Raw genomic sequence first — 15,616 nt, forward strand, 5'->3', positions numbered from 1 at the left:
ATCGAACGTATTAAACAACGTGAAAAATATAACGATTATCTATAGATCAAATTTTGAATCGAACTCGAAGAAAAACGACCATCAATTGATGTACTTACAATTAAAAAAATATTAAAACTTCAGTGAAAAGACACTCGATTACTCATCTCAATTGCTCAACTCGACACAATATCACAATAATATTAAAAATAGAACAATTACACTAGATCCAATCTTAAATCACAATCATATCGACGTTGAAAAGACACTTATCAATTATCAACTGAACGTTATCTAGAATACAATTACCTAAAGACGATCGATCGAATTACCCTAAACCCAAAATACCCGTACAAATCAAATTTCAAATGAAAATTATAGAATTGAAAATAAGAAATGAGTCCATGTTCCAACGTTATCGCATCGCAAGCTAAAAATACAATAATTACGCAAAAATCGAAACGAATATATCCGTGGGCTGTTTTAATCGTGCATAAAACTCGGTTTGCCAAATCCTCTCTCGAGGCAAGGAGAGATAAACGGGAGGGGGTTGTACGCGTGGGTTGGCCAATAAATCGCGCAAAGCGTCTCATCTCTCGGCTCGATCGCGAGAGGCCCTCTGTAATTAAGCCGGAGATTACGTAAAGTTTCTCGAAAAGTGGTTTCCACTGGCCGGAAACCGGGATGCCACACGGATGCCCGGGACGAGGAGGAACTACGGGCGTGAGCACGAGCCCACTACTAACATACATACCGACACACATCGCCCGCCACACATCATCCATATATATATACGTATATATATATAGTGTACTTTTCGAAAGAAGGAGAGAAGAGAAATAAAACTGGGTGTACAAGAACTCATCCGTACGAGTGGGAAACGCTGAAGGCAAGTTGGAGGCCTCGGGTTGGGCAACACGGGCCGACGGGTAGAAGTCGTGCATCGGGGTGCAGTGGCGCGGAAACAGAACCGCGCGTGGAAGAAGGAGCCGTGCAGCGAATTAATGCCGCGAAACTTTCCAATAATCGGCTGGCCGTATTTGCTTCTGGCTCTGGGTTGAAATGCGATATGAAATATGGAGGATGATTCGTCGGCCACGATGATGAATTAATAAAGGAAAACGTTGCGCCCCTTGATAAATGCGCGTAATAATTAGCGCATTAACTGTGGGGGAATTGCAGTTTTTTTTCGGGGACGAAATGATTTTCGTTCCGATGACCCACTTTGGATTAATTATGGAATGGAAATAAATAAGGTTATTTTCGACCGATTAAGTAATCGTTATGGATCATGAAAGAGACTTTGGATTATTGCCATATTTAAACGGTATCTATAAATATTAGTGTAACTATGTATATTACAAATGATTAAGTAATTAAAGTAGTAATTAATGTAATAAGTAATTAATGATGTGAAGACAAATAGATACATGTAATTACGTTTTTATCTAAGTAATTTAAAATAAAACAAGGAAATGTGAAATCATTTTTTTATGGTTTTGGTTGTTCTAGCGTTAATAAAAGTTTTTTATTGTAGTTTCTACTGTTTAGATATTCTTTTGGTGATCGAAATTGGTAGGAAATAAATAAGATATTTTTTAGATAATTGTTATATTGAAGAGACCATAAATTATTATTTAATTGTAATGTTTGATAAAAAAAAATTATATATATATATATATATGTTAAATGTATCTAAAATTTTCTATAAATTTATTCGTAACTATACTTATCATTGTTCAAATAAATTTTAATCATAATTGCACACAATTACAAAACTTGAACCTTGAAGTTTACACGTGCTATCAATTAATGGTAATGATACCGATTCCCCTTCCTAACTTTATGCTATTTTATTTCCTCCTCGTTGTAATCATATGATTTGGCTAAATTACTGCGAGGAAAAACGAAGTGAAACTATTAAACTAGATATGAAAATGAAGTTGAGTTATATAATAGGACAAAAATATTCTTAAACTCTTCTAAAGATTATTCTTCTATAAAAAATGCGATGTAGGATATTTAAGAGCGTATAAGTAGAATAAAAAAACATTGAATAATAGAATTTACGATTTTTCCTAGTTTTTATACAGAAAATATGTCATATTAAACTTGTTGCAATAAAAATAGTAATTCCATGCATTCCACGTTCAGAAAATATTATTGAGATGAATATTTTAAAATATTTCCATTAATAAATGTTTCTCATTAATATATTCCAAGAATTCTATTCATCATAATTAAAATTACATCGATCAATAGTTTATTATTAAGAGTCAAATGGAAAATGGCAGTTCAAAATTCAAATCAAAATTTGAAAAAAAAGGATCGAATTCAAATTCAACATCGACTATTTATTACAATTACACTTTTAAAGATATTATTTTACGGATATATAAAGGATAGAATTGCTTATTACGTTAACCGCTTTTACCAAATGTGAACGAACTCGTTCATTATTCATAAGTGAAAGAGGAATTCCTTGGTACGATTAAAACTGTACGTGATGCATTGCATAAAATAAATGAACCAATGTTCTGCATTGCATTTCCCGAGTAATTATAAACGATAAAAAAAATTTATCCCCTTGTTCAATAACGTGATAATAATTTTGTAATTATTTTTCTTGCAGAAATAGATTAGTAGAAGAAAATAAGAAGAAATCCTTGTTTCATAATATAATGTATAATATTTCTACAACGTAATCTTGGCAAATGTTTTATTTTTCTTCTTTATCATAATTAACGGTATAATTTTGACGTTAATTTAACGGTATAACATCTTGGATGGATACCAAACACGCGAGCATTTCGTCTTTAACAAATTTAAAAAATTAATAAAAAAAAAAGAAAAGAGAGATTGAAATATCGAATAAAATTCTTTATTAAGATGCCATAGATAAGTGTATAAAACTTTTTAAAAAAATACTTTTCTCTGATAGTTTCTTCGTTACAGAGGAAGAAAATTTTCAAATTTTGACGATCAAAACGGACCAAATTTGCGAAAGAAATCTTCGCCATTCTCTACGTGTCAAAAATATCGTCCAAAGAAAGGAGGGGAAACGAAAGACTTTTTCGAGCGTTCTCATACTTTTTCATCATTCACCGATCATCCATTCTCATGAAAATTATCCTCGATAATTCTTCGAGTTGTCACGAACGTGACGCGAAAGGAAGCTATAAAATCTACGAAAGACGCAATTACGTGTTATACGATGGAGAAGAAAAAGAAAGAAGAATGAGAAAAAAGAGAAAGAGGATGTCCAAAAGGACCAACAGGCCGTTCCCCCCGAAGGGGCGAAAGAACCGTTTAAAATATTCAACGCGGTCTCTTGGAGGCCGTAGCAACGAGGAGGAGATCTTAAAGAAGAATCTTCTTCGAGTTTCCCAACTCCGAGGAAACACAGAGCCATTCGCGAGAAGCGCAATTTAAAAGCTCCTTATCACTGGATTCCTTTTTCCCTGCGAACGAGCCACACTTCACGAGGAACAATGCAATGCCGATCAAACAGTGGAACCGTGCAATTGCTTCCCGATCAAACGTCGAGATCGAGAGAAGCAAGAAGTCTCGTTGCTTCAGTTCTTCCAGTTATGAGTAGATGTGCGATCGCAGAAGATGGTGAAAATCGCAGATTGAAAAGCGTTGAATACTTTTTTTCTTTTTCTTCTTTTTAAATTCTTGTTAATTTGTTGGGGAAGAAACGATGACAATTGTATCGATGCAAGTAAAAAAAAGTACCTTGGATTTGAAAGAAAATTGAAAAGAGAAAGATATACTTGGTCCCATGAAGAAAATTAGAGTTATTGTTATGCTAAGAATTATTACGTAAAACGTTTCATGCGGGATATAACTATATATATATTATTTCAAAGTGAAAGTAAGAGGAATCTTCACAACAAAGTAGAAAGAATAATTTAATACGTAAAAAGATAAACGTGGATAATAAACAGATGTTTGAATCTGTACAAAACAAACAGACACAGTTCTTCCTCAACTTCGCTTCCTCGTGTCTCGATTATTCAACCTAGTAATTCCTCCGCTTCCTGTCTTACCCCAAAAACCAAGCATTGTTATTATATTGCCAGTAAATCGAAGCTCTCGAAGGAGTTTCTAACTTCTGTGCAACGAAACCAGGTCATCAAGGTGCATACATACCCCCTTCCAACTCCGTTAACTAGGAACCAATCGCTGGTTGCTGGTACACAAGCAGGCCAGGAATCAGCATAAACCAACTTACACCACTGGCAAAAGCTAATCTTTCCTTTCTGTTACGTCACAGTGGTCAGCCAAGCCATCCTTGATCTCCTCCCTCTTTCTTCTTCGATGCAGGAACTGCTTGGACACGCTTCGACTCGTAACGGACTTCTTAGTATCCTGAAGAACTCGCGTGAGCGTGCACCAACTTGTAACTTCACAATTCTATGGTATCCTGAACTATTGACGGCTGGCAAAGTGACGTTTGCACAGTCTCTGTGAAGAAACTGTTCAACTATTTAACTGAAGGTCGTTTGAGTGTGAAACTGAAGCGGATATTCAAAACACTCTGCTATATTGGTGACCACGTTAAAGAAAATTATGCAGTGGGTTTATTGGAAGAATATATTGAATATGAGTTGCTTGATGGAATTCTGTTGAGGAACTCGTTCAAGAAGTTTCCTGAAATTGTGAGGGTAATTGAATATTATATTGAAGAAATTAGTTATAATATTGTTATTACAATGCTGGCATTGTAAAGAAAAAAAAATTTGAAAGATTTTACTAATGTTGAAAACTTTGAGACAATATGGAATAATATTTGAAAAAAACGGTACCGTATAAAATAATACTTGAAAATAGTATGATACTATTGTAATTGAAGGAATGGAAAATTATTAAATGGACTATTTTTTTAAAAAAGTTGCGTCAAAAAAGTTTACTGACGTTGAAGAGACGTTCATTATTATTTGTGAACATTTATTGGAATAATGGAATGTATATATTTTAACTATTGTTTGTATCTCTTTATTTAATATGACAATTTATAATTTTCAAGTTGAAAGAACTTTATTAAGAATTTTAAGGTTCTAGAATTCGCTAACCATTCTCTGATACAATAGAATGGAACACGTTTAAGCAATAAAAGATCTATAAATTGTTTAAAAAGACAATAAATGGTTTAGACGATATCAAATTCTATTAAAGAATTTAATGAAGTTGAAACATTGAATTTACATTGTTTTGTAATGTTTTATTTTATTAATTTTATTATAGCTTAAATAACGAATTAATGAAATTGAATTGACGTGGAAGAACTTTATTTAGGAATGTCACGAGATAAACTATATTTCAATAAATTTTTAAGCTTTTTACAAGAAATTTAAAAAACGCAAAGAATATTTTCTGAAGAATACAGTGTTTCAGTTATTCATTAGAGAGTGCTGAAAAGGATGCTCTAGATCTTTAGATACATTCCACGTTTTTTAAGCATCAGGCAAAGAATAACTAATGATGAAGTAGGTGACGAAAAGTGACTGTCTTCTTTGGAAATAAATGCGTGTTGGTAAAATAAATAAAAAGATACAAAGAGGATACAAAATGATGTTTTGATACAATAAAAGAATGAAAAAAATAGCAGCTAAATACAATAATAAATTAGATATAAAATTAATATAAAAATTTTATCTCAATTCCATTAATATATCAATCTATTAATATAAAAATCTTGATCTCAATTTTTTTTAATACAATATTTAATACAATTCTTTTAAAAATGCAAAAAAAACATCAAAAGCAAAAAAATAATTTTTTTTAAATTTCATGTAATTTTCAAATACGTAATATTAATTTTTTTTTTATATATATTATAAATTGATTAGTTTCACAAATTAATTAATTAATGAATTATATCCAATTTCTAACTTATCTTTATTTATTGTCTAAAACAGCAATAATTTCGATTTTACTTTAAAAACTGAAAGTCTATCCGATGACACAAATGCTTACTGCCAGGAAGGTTTTCACCATAATTTGAAACTTTCTACTCAAGTGCACATCCTGTAGGCGGCCCGCTCGTTTGGGTTCACCGATTCGTTTGTCCGTGCAACGAGGGTGCAACGTGCATTGACATCGAATCACTGTAACTGTAATGTTAATTTATGTCGATTAAGAATAATCAAACTAAAAATGAAAAATGCCATGCAATATGATGTTAAAAAACAATAATGATTTTTATTTTGTTGAAATTTTTATAAGTTAAGTTATTTATAAAATATTTTATAAAAATATTTTTAATATTTTTAATATAATTATATTTAATTAATAATAATAATTAATAATAATTAATTTTAATAAAATTATATTTTTAATATAATTTTTAAAATACTATTTCATTTAAAAAATATTGTAACAATATATATATATATATACAACAGTAATAAAACATCAAAATCAATAAAAATAATTGTTCACAGCCTCAAAGAGCTAATATTGGATCGTAATGGAATCAAAGAGCTGCCATATGAATTCGTCGAGTTGAAGAACTTGAGAAACATTTCTTTAGCTGGAAATTGCTTCACCAGTTTGCCATCTTTCTTCAACATGCGTGCCCTAGCATTAACGGTAACGTTTCACAAAATTATTAACAATATTTTATAATTCAAAATTCACACAAAAGCACCGTTACGATGAATAACCATAGAACGATGTGATGTGGTAACTTATGTTGCAACAGATATACTAATTCCAGGCCAATGAATCAAACAATTATTTCAATTAATTAAATTCAAGAAAAAAAACTTGTATTAAAAATCAAATCGATATGATTTTTAAAATTTTATTTTTCATTGTTATACAATTAAAATTTTATTAAATAATTTTGTTTGTTAAAAATCGATAAAAGTATCAAAATTGACACCACACACACACATACACACAAAATTAACGATAATGAAAAATTTCTTAAAGATTATTCAATTGGAAAATAATAAATATTTTCAATAATTTTCGATATTTATCATTGAATCGTTGCGAAATCTTAGTTTTGAGCAATCTTAATTCATGTAAGTTTAAACATATGATACTAAATAAAGATAACTTGAAAAATACTTTAAATTTTTAAACTATATTAAAATTATCATTCATCATTATATTTGTATGTAACGTAATATAAATTGAAATATTATTTATCGCCCTTAAGAATATTTTAAAACTTAATATGTAAATATAAAAATAAATTAGTAATTATGTTTTATTTTATTAATGACCCAGCTTGCGCCGGGTACACAAAAAATTAGTCTATAGACTCATCAATTGTTCCCCTCCACGGAAATCTTTAGTAAAAGGCGAAAGATTTATGCGTGATTTGAAGGGAAACCAGAGTACCGATTCGTATTTTCAAACATCTTTATATATACCTCTGAATATATTTTAGTTTCGAGAAACTCATTCGAATAGTTTGCCACCTAGCGGTCGAATAAGGTACTAATGCTTGTAGATATAGTATACTACTACATATAGTATACGATTATATTATCTTATAATATACGTACAAGACTTAACTAAATCTATTTTTATTAATATTACAATAATATTAGTTATAATATTAATAATAAAATAACAAATTTAAATTAAAAATTATTTCTAATAATATTATAAATTATATTTATATTAGAAAATTAATTTTTTCAATATTTTTAGGACGTACTATCAAAAACAGACTATAATAAAGGTTGTAAAGATGAAAAGAATCAAAATAATTTGTACAAAGTGAATCTACGAAATAATCAATTAAAAGGAAACATCATACTTGGAAATTACGGTGTAAGTATTTCATAAATATATTCATAATTATAATTATATTTAAAAATCTTAAATGATTAACGATCGTTAATATTTTTATTTCTTCTTTAATCAAGAATTTAACGCATCTAGACGTCAGTGAAAATAGCATTGAGAAATTGGATATCAGTGCTCTTCAAGAATTAAGAAGCGTTCGTTGCGCGCGAAATATTTTAACAGAACTGACGGTCTGCGGGAAAAATATTGTTTCTCTTATTGCTGGAAACAATAGTAAGATCTTTTTTTATTTTTCTTATCATATATGTATAAATATATGTACCATATATGGACATAAAAATTTTTTATTTGAGAAAACATTTTGTCATATTGCAGAATTAAAAAAATTAACTATCGAGCCAGTGCCTGTGAATCTTGAACATCTAGATGTTTCTTAGTAAGTAAAAATAAAATAATAAATATATAAAAAAATATCATTAAATAGTAATATTACATATAATAATAATATTAAATAATTTTCAATAAAATTATATAACATTATATAACAATTATATAACATCAAAATAAATAACACAACTGTGAATGTGCTTCTTAAGTTTGATATATTTCATTTTTTATATAATTTATACAATTTTGAATTTAATTAAAGAATTACATAGTTATAAAATATGTAAAATGTATTAGAAATCTATAATTCAAAGTTTTAAAAAATATACATATCATATAACATATTCATATTTTTATATTATCAATCATTGAAACATATTTATCTGAGTAATTTAAATATAAATCATTAACATTATGTTTTTACATAAATTCATTTTAGTAACAATTTAGACGCACTTCCGGAATGGATACCAGATCTGCCTTTGTTGCGCGCACTTTTTGCGTCTCACAACGCTTTAACAGCCCTTCCAGACAGATTACTAACGCAGCCGTCGAGACTGGAAGTTCTTCACTTACCCCATAATAGACTGCAAGCTCTTCCGCCACCTAGGAAACCACTAAACATCGTTCATTTGACGCTGCAAGACAATGCACTGACAGCATTACCAACGAGTTTCTTCATCAATACGGAAAAGTACGCGAATAGTTTAATTTCCTCGACACAATATGATATACAGGATGATATAGCATATATTAAGAAATAATATTTTTTGAAAATAAAAGCTAGAAATATTAATATTAATAACAGAAATAATAATATTTTTTTAGATATTTATGTTTTATTAAAAGAAGAAAGAAAAGAAAAATTATTTTTCTATTTTAAAACTATTATAATTCCATTCTATAGGATGAAAGTGTTAAATCTTTCCAACAATCGATTGTCAGAACTTCCACACTTTGGAGAAGGAAATAAAAATCGACATAACAATCACAGCTTGGAGAAATTATATCTCACTGCGAATTGTTTAACAGACACTGCTTTGGATGCTCTTGTAAAATTTACATCTTTAAGAGTTCTTCATATAGCTTACAATACTTTAGACACGCTTTCAGAAAGGTATAAAATTTGCGAACTTTCATTATTATTTTAATATTTTATAATAAAATTGAAAATTAAAAAACTATTGATTTATAGTTGTATAGCTTCATGGAAAGATCTAGAAGAATTAATATTATCTGGAAATCGTCTTCAATATTTGCCAGATAATGTGGCCAATTTACGACATTTACGTGTATTGCGTGTCCATTCTAATCGACTCTTGACTTGTCCAACATTTAATAAAACAGCATCGTTAAAAGTAATTCTACATATTAAAATTATTAATATATTATATAAAAATATATATGGATATTTATTTATTTAGTATAATAGTAAATTTAATATTTAATGTTAATTAAATAATTATTTTTTATGTGTAGGTATTGGATTTAGCTCATAATCAATTAGATAGAGTAAATTTAGCTACTCTGGTGCCACCGCAACTTCAATTTCTCGACATATCTTGCAATTCAAGACTTCACGTAGATCCTAGACAATTCCAGGTATACCGGTCTCAACGACCAATATCATTGGTCGATGTATCTGGACAGAATAGACCAAGTCTGCCTTCGCATCCCCATCAGCAAGAAATTGTTTCCTCGGAAAAAGGTTCGGAACAACCTTGGAGATTAGGATTTTCAGAAACAGCAGGATGTAGAGAAAGGTTGGATTTATAAAATTCTCTTCACATTAATTCTCAGTTTTATTATGCCATAAATTTTAAACGTTCCTATAGTACAACAAAGGAAATAAAAATTTTCCAAGTTTTAAAACTTGGTTCAAATTGTGATTAAGTAATTTGTATGCACAGATTGTATGTATCCCAAGTTCGGATGCCATCCTTTTGTAACGTAGAAGGCCTATTTGGTATATTCGATGGCGGTTCGAACCAAGAAGCACCGAGCGCACTCCAGGAAATGATTCCGCGTCTTTTACTAGAGGAGAGAACCGTTCGAGAGACGTCAAAGGAATACTTAAAATATACGTTACTATCTGCCCATAGAGAGTTAAAAGATAAGGGTCAGAAATATGGAATCGATGCAACTCTCGTGCATATTGTTAAAATACAATTGCAACAAGGATATCCGAAAACACCAACGAAATATTCGTTAAAGGTAGCCACTTCTGGAGACGCAAAAGCAGTTCTTTGCAGAGCAGCTGGTCCATTAATTTTGGCTCCACCTAAGAAGCTATCTATGAAGAATCAATTAGGAAACGCAGCTATGTTTCCTCTTGTTGTTCCCGATCCTACATTCGAAGAAGTAGATTTAGAGGATGACGATGAATTTATTATAATTGGTAATAAAAAATTATGGGAGGTATTAAGCATTCAGGAAGCCGTTCGAGAAGCCAGAGCAGAAGCCAGTCCTGTTTTAGCCGCTAAAAGGCTTCAAGATTTGGCACAAGCTTATGGAGCAGAGGATAATCTGAGCATTGTAGTTGTACGACTAACGGGACCTAATCAGGGTGATTTAGATCAGTTGATGAGGGAATTGAGACATGCTGTTGGAAAGAATAGAGGTCAAACTGAGACAAGTTGTCCTTGTCCTTGTTGCATGCCTCCGGCAGCTCATAAACCACCGGGACCTTGCTGTTGTCACGCGAACGAAGGCTATTATTTGAATGGCGTGTTAAAAAGCATAGTGAATAGGTGAGAAGTTCACATGAAATTATATAATAAAAATGTTATAAAGTGTATAATAGAATTAAAAGAGAATTGGTAATACAATTGAAATAGACTCGAGATCATTTTTTTTTAAAAATATTATATATTTAAATAAAAATTTTGTATAATTTGAATAATTTTAAATAATATAGGTCAAACAAAGCTCACAATGGATCCGGTAGATATTTTAAAAACCGTCGACCAACACAAGAAAATGAAAGTCCTCCATACAAAGATGATAGAAGTTCACCAAGTGGTCAATCAGACCAAGCTAGTGATAGTACTTTGAAATCGAGATATCCTTCTGGTAGAGTTTGGTCTGGAAGTGCCGCTTCTAGAGCCACGAACAAAGCTCGTCAAAGTGTTCTTGTGAATGAAAACAGTACAAGAAAGGTAAATGAATATTTTAATTTGTTAAATTGTTTTTTTCTTCAATTCATTACATAAACAATATAATATTTTATATATATATATAATTTATTTAAAATTTATTTATTTATTTAAAATTTTCTGTAAGCAAATCATTGTTAAAAAAATTGTTTATGTGTTGATTACGTGTTGATTAATTACAACAAACAATTCAAGCTTTTAATATTATTTAAATAATCATTTCGTATTTAAAGTAACAAATAAATGATATCCGAATTTTAATGTGAATAATTGTAAATTTTAAAATCCATTATTCTCTCTTTCTCTATTTTACATTTTCTTTCACTCGTTAAATAAGTCATGCAGAATTCTTAAGAATTTATCCGGTCACTTAAGATCTCTAATGACTATGCATTTTAATCTCGAATATTCAAGCTTTTCACACGTTCGAAACAGTAAATCAGTGACTCACAATATACATTCACATTAAATTTCTTCGATAATATATGAACATATTTATTCTATTTATAAATAAATTATCTTATACTACATAAAAAATGAAGATATCAACTACTTTGACGGCTCAAGAAGACACTATATCCGAGAGATCTGGCGCTTTGAGCGAAGAGCAATTTCGTTGCTGGGAATATATGCTGGAGCAAAATACTCAGCTCTTGTTCGACAAGGAATTAGATACTTTAACGAAGACTCCACTACGACGAGGTCAATCGAGATCCACGCCTCAATTAGCTGGTAATTTGCCTTTTCTATCGAAGAGGTTTGGAAGTGCCAGATCCTTTAATCCTTCTCTACCAAGACCACCCATTGTTCGATTCGGTAGCGGAAGAAGATTACTTAACGGAGGTCCAAATGCGGCTTATTTTGGCAGCTTACAGAGGTTGATGCCGTATAATCTTGAGTATGATTTTGCCGTAATTCAAGAAAGAAACGGGTTAGACTCATTAGAGCAAGACGCAACGAGAATGCAACAATATTGGGGAGTGGCTACGACTGAATTATAATTCACAAGTTATATAAAATTATGATATTGAAAGATATATGCATTATTGTTATTTATAACAGATGTGAAATATTAAAAATTGAACTCATACTTTAAATAGAAAAACATAAAAAGTGGCAATAAAATGTTGTAAATCGATAAAACACGAGATGTTGAGCTTTAAATGATTGCAGCAATCTGAGAATTATTTATTTGAAAAAGGTATCTCGATAGAAATTATAGCATTTATTTTGTTTTTCGCGAAAGAATTTCATCGTAAAGATATCGAAAAAATACTAATAAAATAATGATTTTAAATATATTATTTCAAATGTATTATATATTAATGCATTTTAAGAATTTTATAGAAAAATTTATTATTTTTCTTTATTCTTAAAACAAAACTTATTTAATTAATTTTTTCGCAAAAAAAAATTATTATTCAGATTTTTATTATCCTTACATACTGGATATATATTTAATATGGATCATTATGTTGTTAAAATAATTATTGAAGTCATTTACATTCTAAACTTATACGAATTATTATCGAAGATGCATATTGAAACAATATCTTTTTATATTTATTTGTTGAGCAGAAAAATAAAAAATGTTCGTAATTATATAATTTTGCCAAATATAAACTAATAAATTATATTAAATTATATATTTTTCTAAATGTTGCATAAATATAAAATCAAATTTATGAGTATGCTTTTTTAAAACATATAAATATATAAAAAGAAATATAAATAAATATAAAATATGAAATATCATTATAAATTGTAAATATGGATTTAAAAACAAAAAAAAATTGAATAAGAACATAGTAAAGTATATTTAAATGTTGTATATATGTATGTATATAAGTATTGTATTTTAAGTATGTATTATATTTTGAAGTTTACGTGAAGTAAATGTAAACATAAATTTTCAGTTGAAACGACTGATTAAGATAAGTTATCATGAAAGACTAGAAAGCTAAACATTTAGCTTTAAGATATATGTTTCTACTCAAGCAACAAATAAGATCTCATTATTTGTACAAAGTATACATATTACAATGAATTTTAGAAATCCATCGAAAATAATTTTGAAATTATTTTTCAAATATTAAATTCTTTTATTCTCGTTTTAAATGAACATTCTGTGATTTATTTTTCATTTCTATAAATTAATATATATATATATGAATAAGAAAAGTTATGTATTATATAAAAATAGAATTTTAATTCTGATTTGTAAAAATTATTCAATCTCCTATAACATTTATAATCAAGAATATTTTTATATTGATTATAAAATATAATGACTATTGTACCTGAAGCTATCAAATAAATGACAAAACAACAGATATTTATTATATCAAAATAATCTAATTAATATAAATCTCAAAACAAAAATTTATACAAGTTATGTTGAACAAGTACATTAATTAGTTATCTTGTATATATTTTTCACCAATTTATAATGATAATTTAACAATCTCACTCCCAGACATCATCCCGTTATCTTTGTTTTCTCGCCATCTAATATCTTTTAGTGGCCTTGATAAGCATTATCTTATTTGTTCAATATTAAACTCTCTATTTCTCTATTATATATTATATATATTATATATCGCAATAAAGTTTTTGTCAAATTAGACAAATTTAAAAAAATTAAAAAAAATTAGACTAGACTAGATTAAAAGAAATAAAGTTAAGATAAAGAGATAAAGATAAATAAAAAATCTTTCATTTTCTTTTTGTTATATGCATAGATTTTAAAGATTGAAAACAATATGATCGACTTATAATAAGATAAATGCAAAACCATGATTAACTATTTATAAAGATTTGTGTAAAAAATTCGTAGAATTTTTTCTCAAATTTATTCGTTCTGACTAATTATTCCTTGGTAAATATATGCATAATACAAATTTTATTAATTTTTACGTTAATTATAATTTGATACGTATGTCTATATAAATCGTTATAACTGTAATTTATTCATTTTTTAGTATTTTATTCGTTTTTTCTTTTATAATAATTTTATAATAATTTTATAATAATTTTATAATAATTTTTTGGTACATGTTGTTAATACAATAATACAATAATTCTAATGCACATTTCTTAATTGAATCTCTTTTTTAAGAAGCATATTTAATAATTTTAATTACAATCATGTTTTTTTGATTAATTCATTATGATATTAAAATTTCACAATTTATTATTTTAAATTATTTTTTATGAATCATATAATTTTGTAACATAAAGATAAATACTTAAAATTGTATATTTTTATAAAATTAATAATTTTTATTTAATTCTCTATTTCTGTCACATCTCTAAAATGAAGAGATTGATATTTTTGGATCGTTAAATAATTATTTAATTTCAAGCATTTCTTTATTTATGAAATTTTTAATATTTATTTCACGATCGTATAATAATCATAAAAATTAATTAATTTTTAATTAATTTTAAATAATTGATAATTTTATTATTATAATATATTATATCTTATTTATTATACTTCTTAAATATTAATGATTAAAAAAAGAAAATTAGATTAATTTAAATTAAAATTAATGAAATTCATATGAGAAATTGAGTAATGATGAACAAATTTTTTTTAAAATAACTTTATATTTTATTATATACTTTACTATATTCATTGCAATGTATTACATATTTATGACATTTTATTCGTTATGATAATATAATAGACGTCACATACCTATACGTAAAACATTGACTTTATAATCATAATACTTTAAACTCTATATTTATATATAATATTACATATAATATTAAATTACAGAAAAGATTATTTCGAATATAAACTTGACCTCTTTATTTCATTCAATTTATTTACTTACAAATAAATTTATCATTGTCGCACAATAAAATATCTAATGATAAAATGATTTTAGAAATGAATTTACGAAAGAGAATTCATCTATAAAATAATACATATAAACATTATATTTATAAATACTATTTATCAAGATTATTCTAAATCATATTTATTGCAAATATTTCAATAATATAAATTTGTTCAAATTTGATGATAGAGAAGTTTCTTTTTGATTGTGAGTTAAAGAATTTTTATTTTATCTTTTATTTTAAAATTTGCTTGAAAAAAATCTCAAAAAAAAAAATAGATTTTTAAAAAATTTTTTGAAAAAGATTACTATTATGATTGTCAAATGTATTATTTTCACATTTTATTATTTCTTGAATAATAAATATTTAAAATAATAATAAAACAAAATTTGCTTTATTATTATATAACGATATATAAATAAAATTAAAATGGAATACATATTCGTAAATATGAAATAATAATAATTTAC

The 15,616-nt window shown here is 27.6% G+C and overlaps 1 protein-coding gene and 1 non-coding gene across 3 annotated transcripts in view; one reads left to right on the plus strand and one right to left on the minus strand.

Annotated features, from left to right (window-relative positions):
* Window positions 1-13,647, plus strand: part of LOC107998068 (PH domain leucine-rich repeat-containing protein phosphatase 2) — a 146,686-nt gene extending 133,039 nt beyond the window's left edge. For both annotated transcript variants that reach the window (XM_062072840.1, XM_028666835.2), the window contains 11 exons: window positions 6,429-6,576; window positions 7,654-7,776; window positions 7,872-8,025; window positions 8,128-8,188; window positions 8,579-8,833; window positions 9,047-9,256; window positions 9,335-9,497; window positions 9,619-9,902; window positions 10,050-10,889; window positions 11,057-11,297; window positions 11,837-13,647. In XM_062072840.1, the coding sequence (XP_061928824.1) occupies window positions 6,429-6,576; window positions 7,654-7,776; window positions 7,872-8,025; window positions 8,128-8,188; window positions 8,579-8,833; window positions 9,047-9,256; window positions 9,335-9,497; window positions 9,619-9,902; window positions 10,050-10,889; window positions 11,057-11,297; window positions 11,837-12,295 (2,938 nt within the window). In that variant the 3' untranslated portion in view covers window positions 12,296-13,647. The remainder of the gene's footprint in view (window positions 1-6,428; window positions 6,577-7,653; window positions 7,777-7,871; window positions 8,026-8,127; window positions 8,189-8,578; window positions 8,834-9,046; window positions 9,257-9,334; window positions 9,498-9,618; window positions 9,903-10,049; window positions 10,890-11,056; window positions 11,298-11,836) is intronic.
* Window positions 7,218-7,338, minus strand: LOC114577604 (U5 spliceosomal RNA). Its single transcript, XR_003697788.1, has one exon. It is a non-coding gene; the product is annotated as a U5 spliceosomal RNA (small nuclear RNA).
* Window positions 13,648-15,616: the final 1,969 nt, after the last annotated feature.

The sequence above is a fragment of the Apis cerana genome, linkage group LG3 (genome assembly GCF_029169275.1).
Source record: "Apis cerana isolate GH-2021 linkage group LG3, AcerK_1.0, whole genome shotgun sequence".
In the NCBI taxonomy this organism is placed as follows: Eukaryota; Metazoa; Arthropoda; class Insecta; order Hymenoptera; family Apidae; genus Apis; species Apis cerana.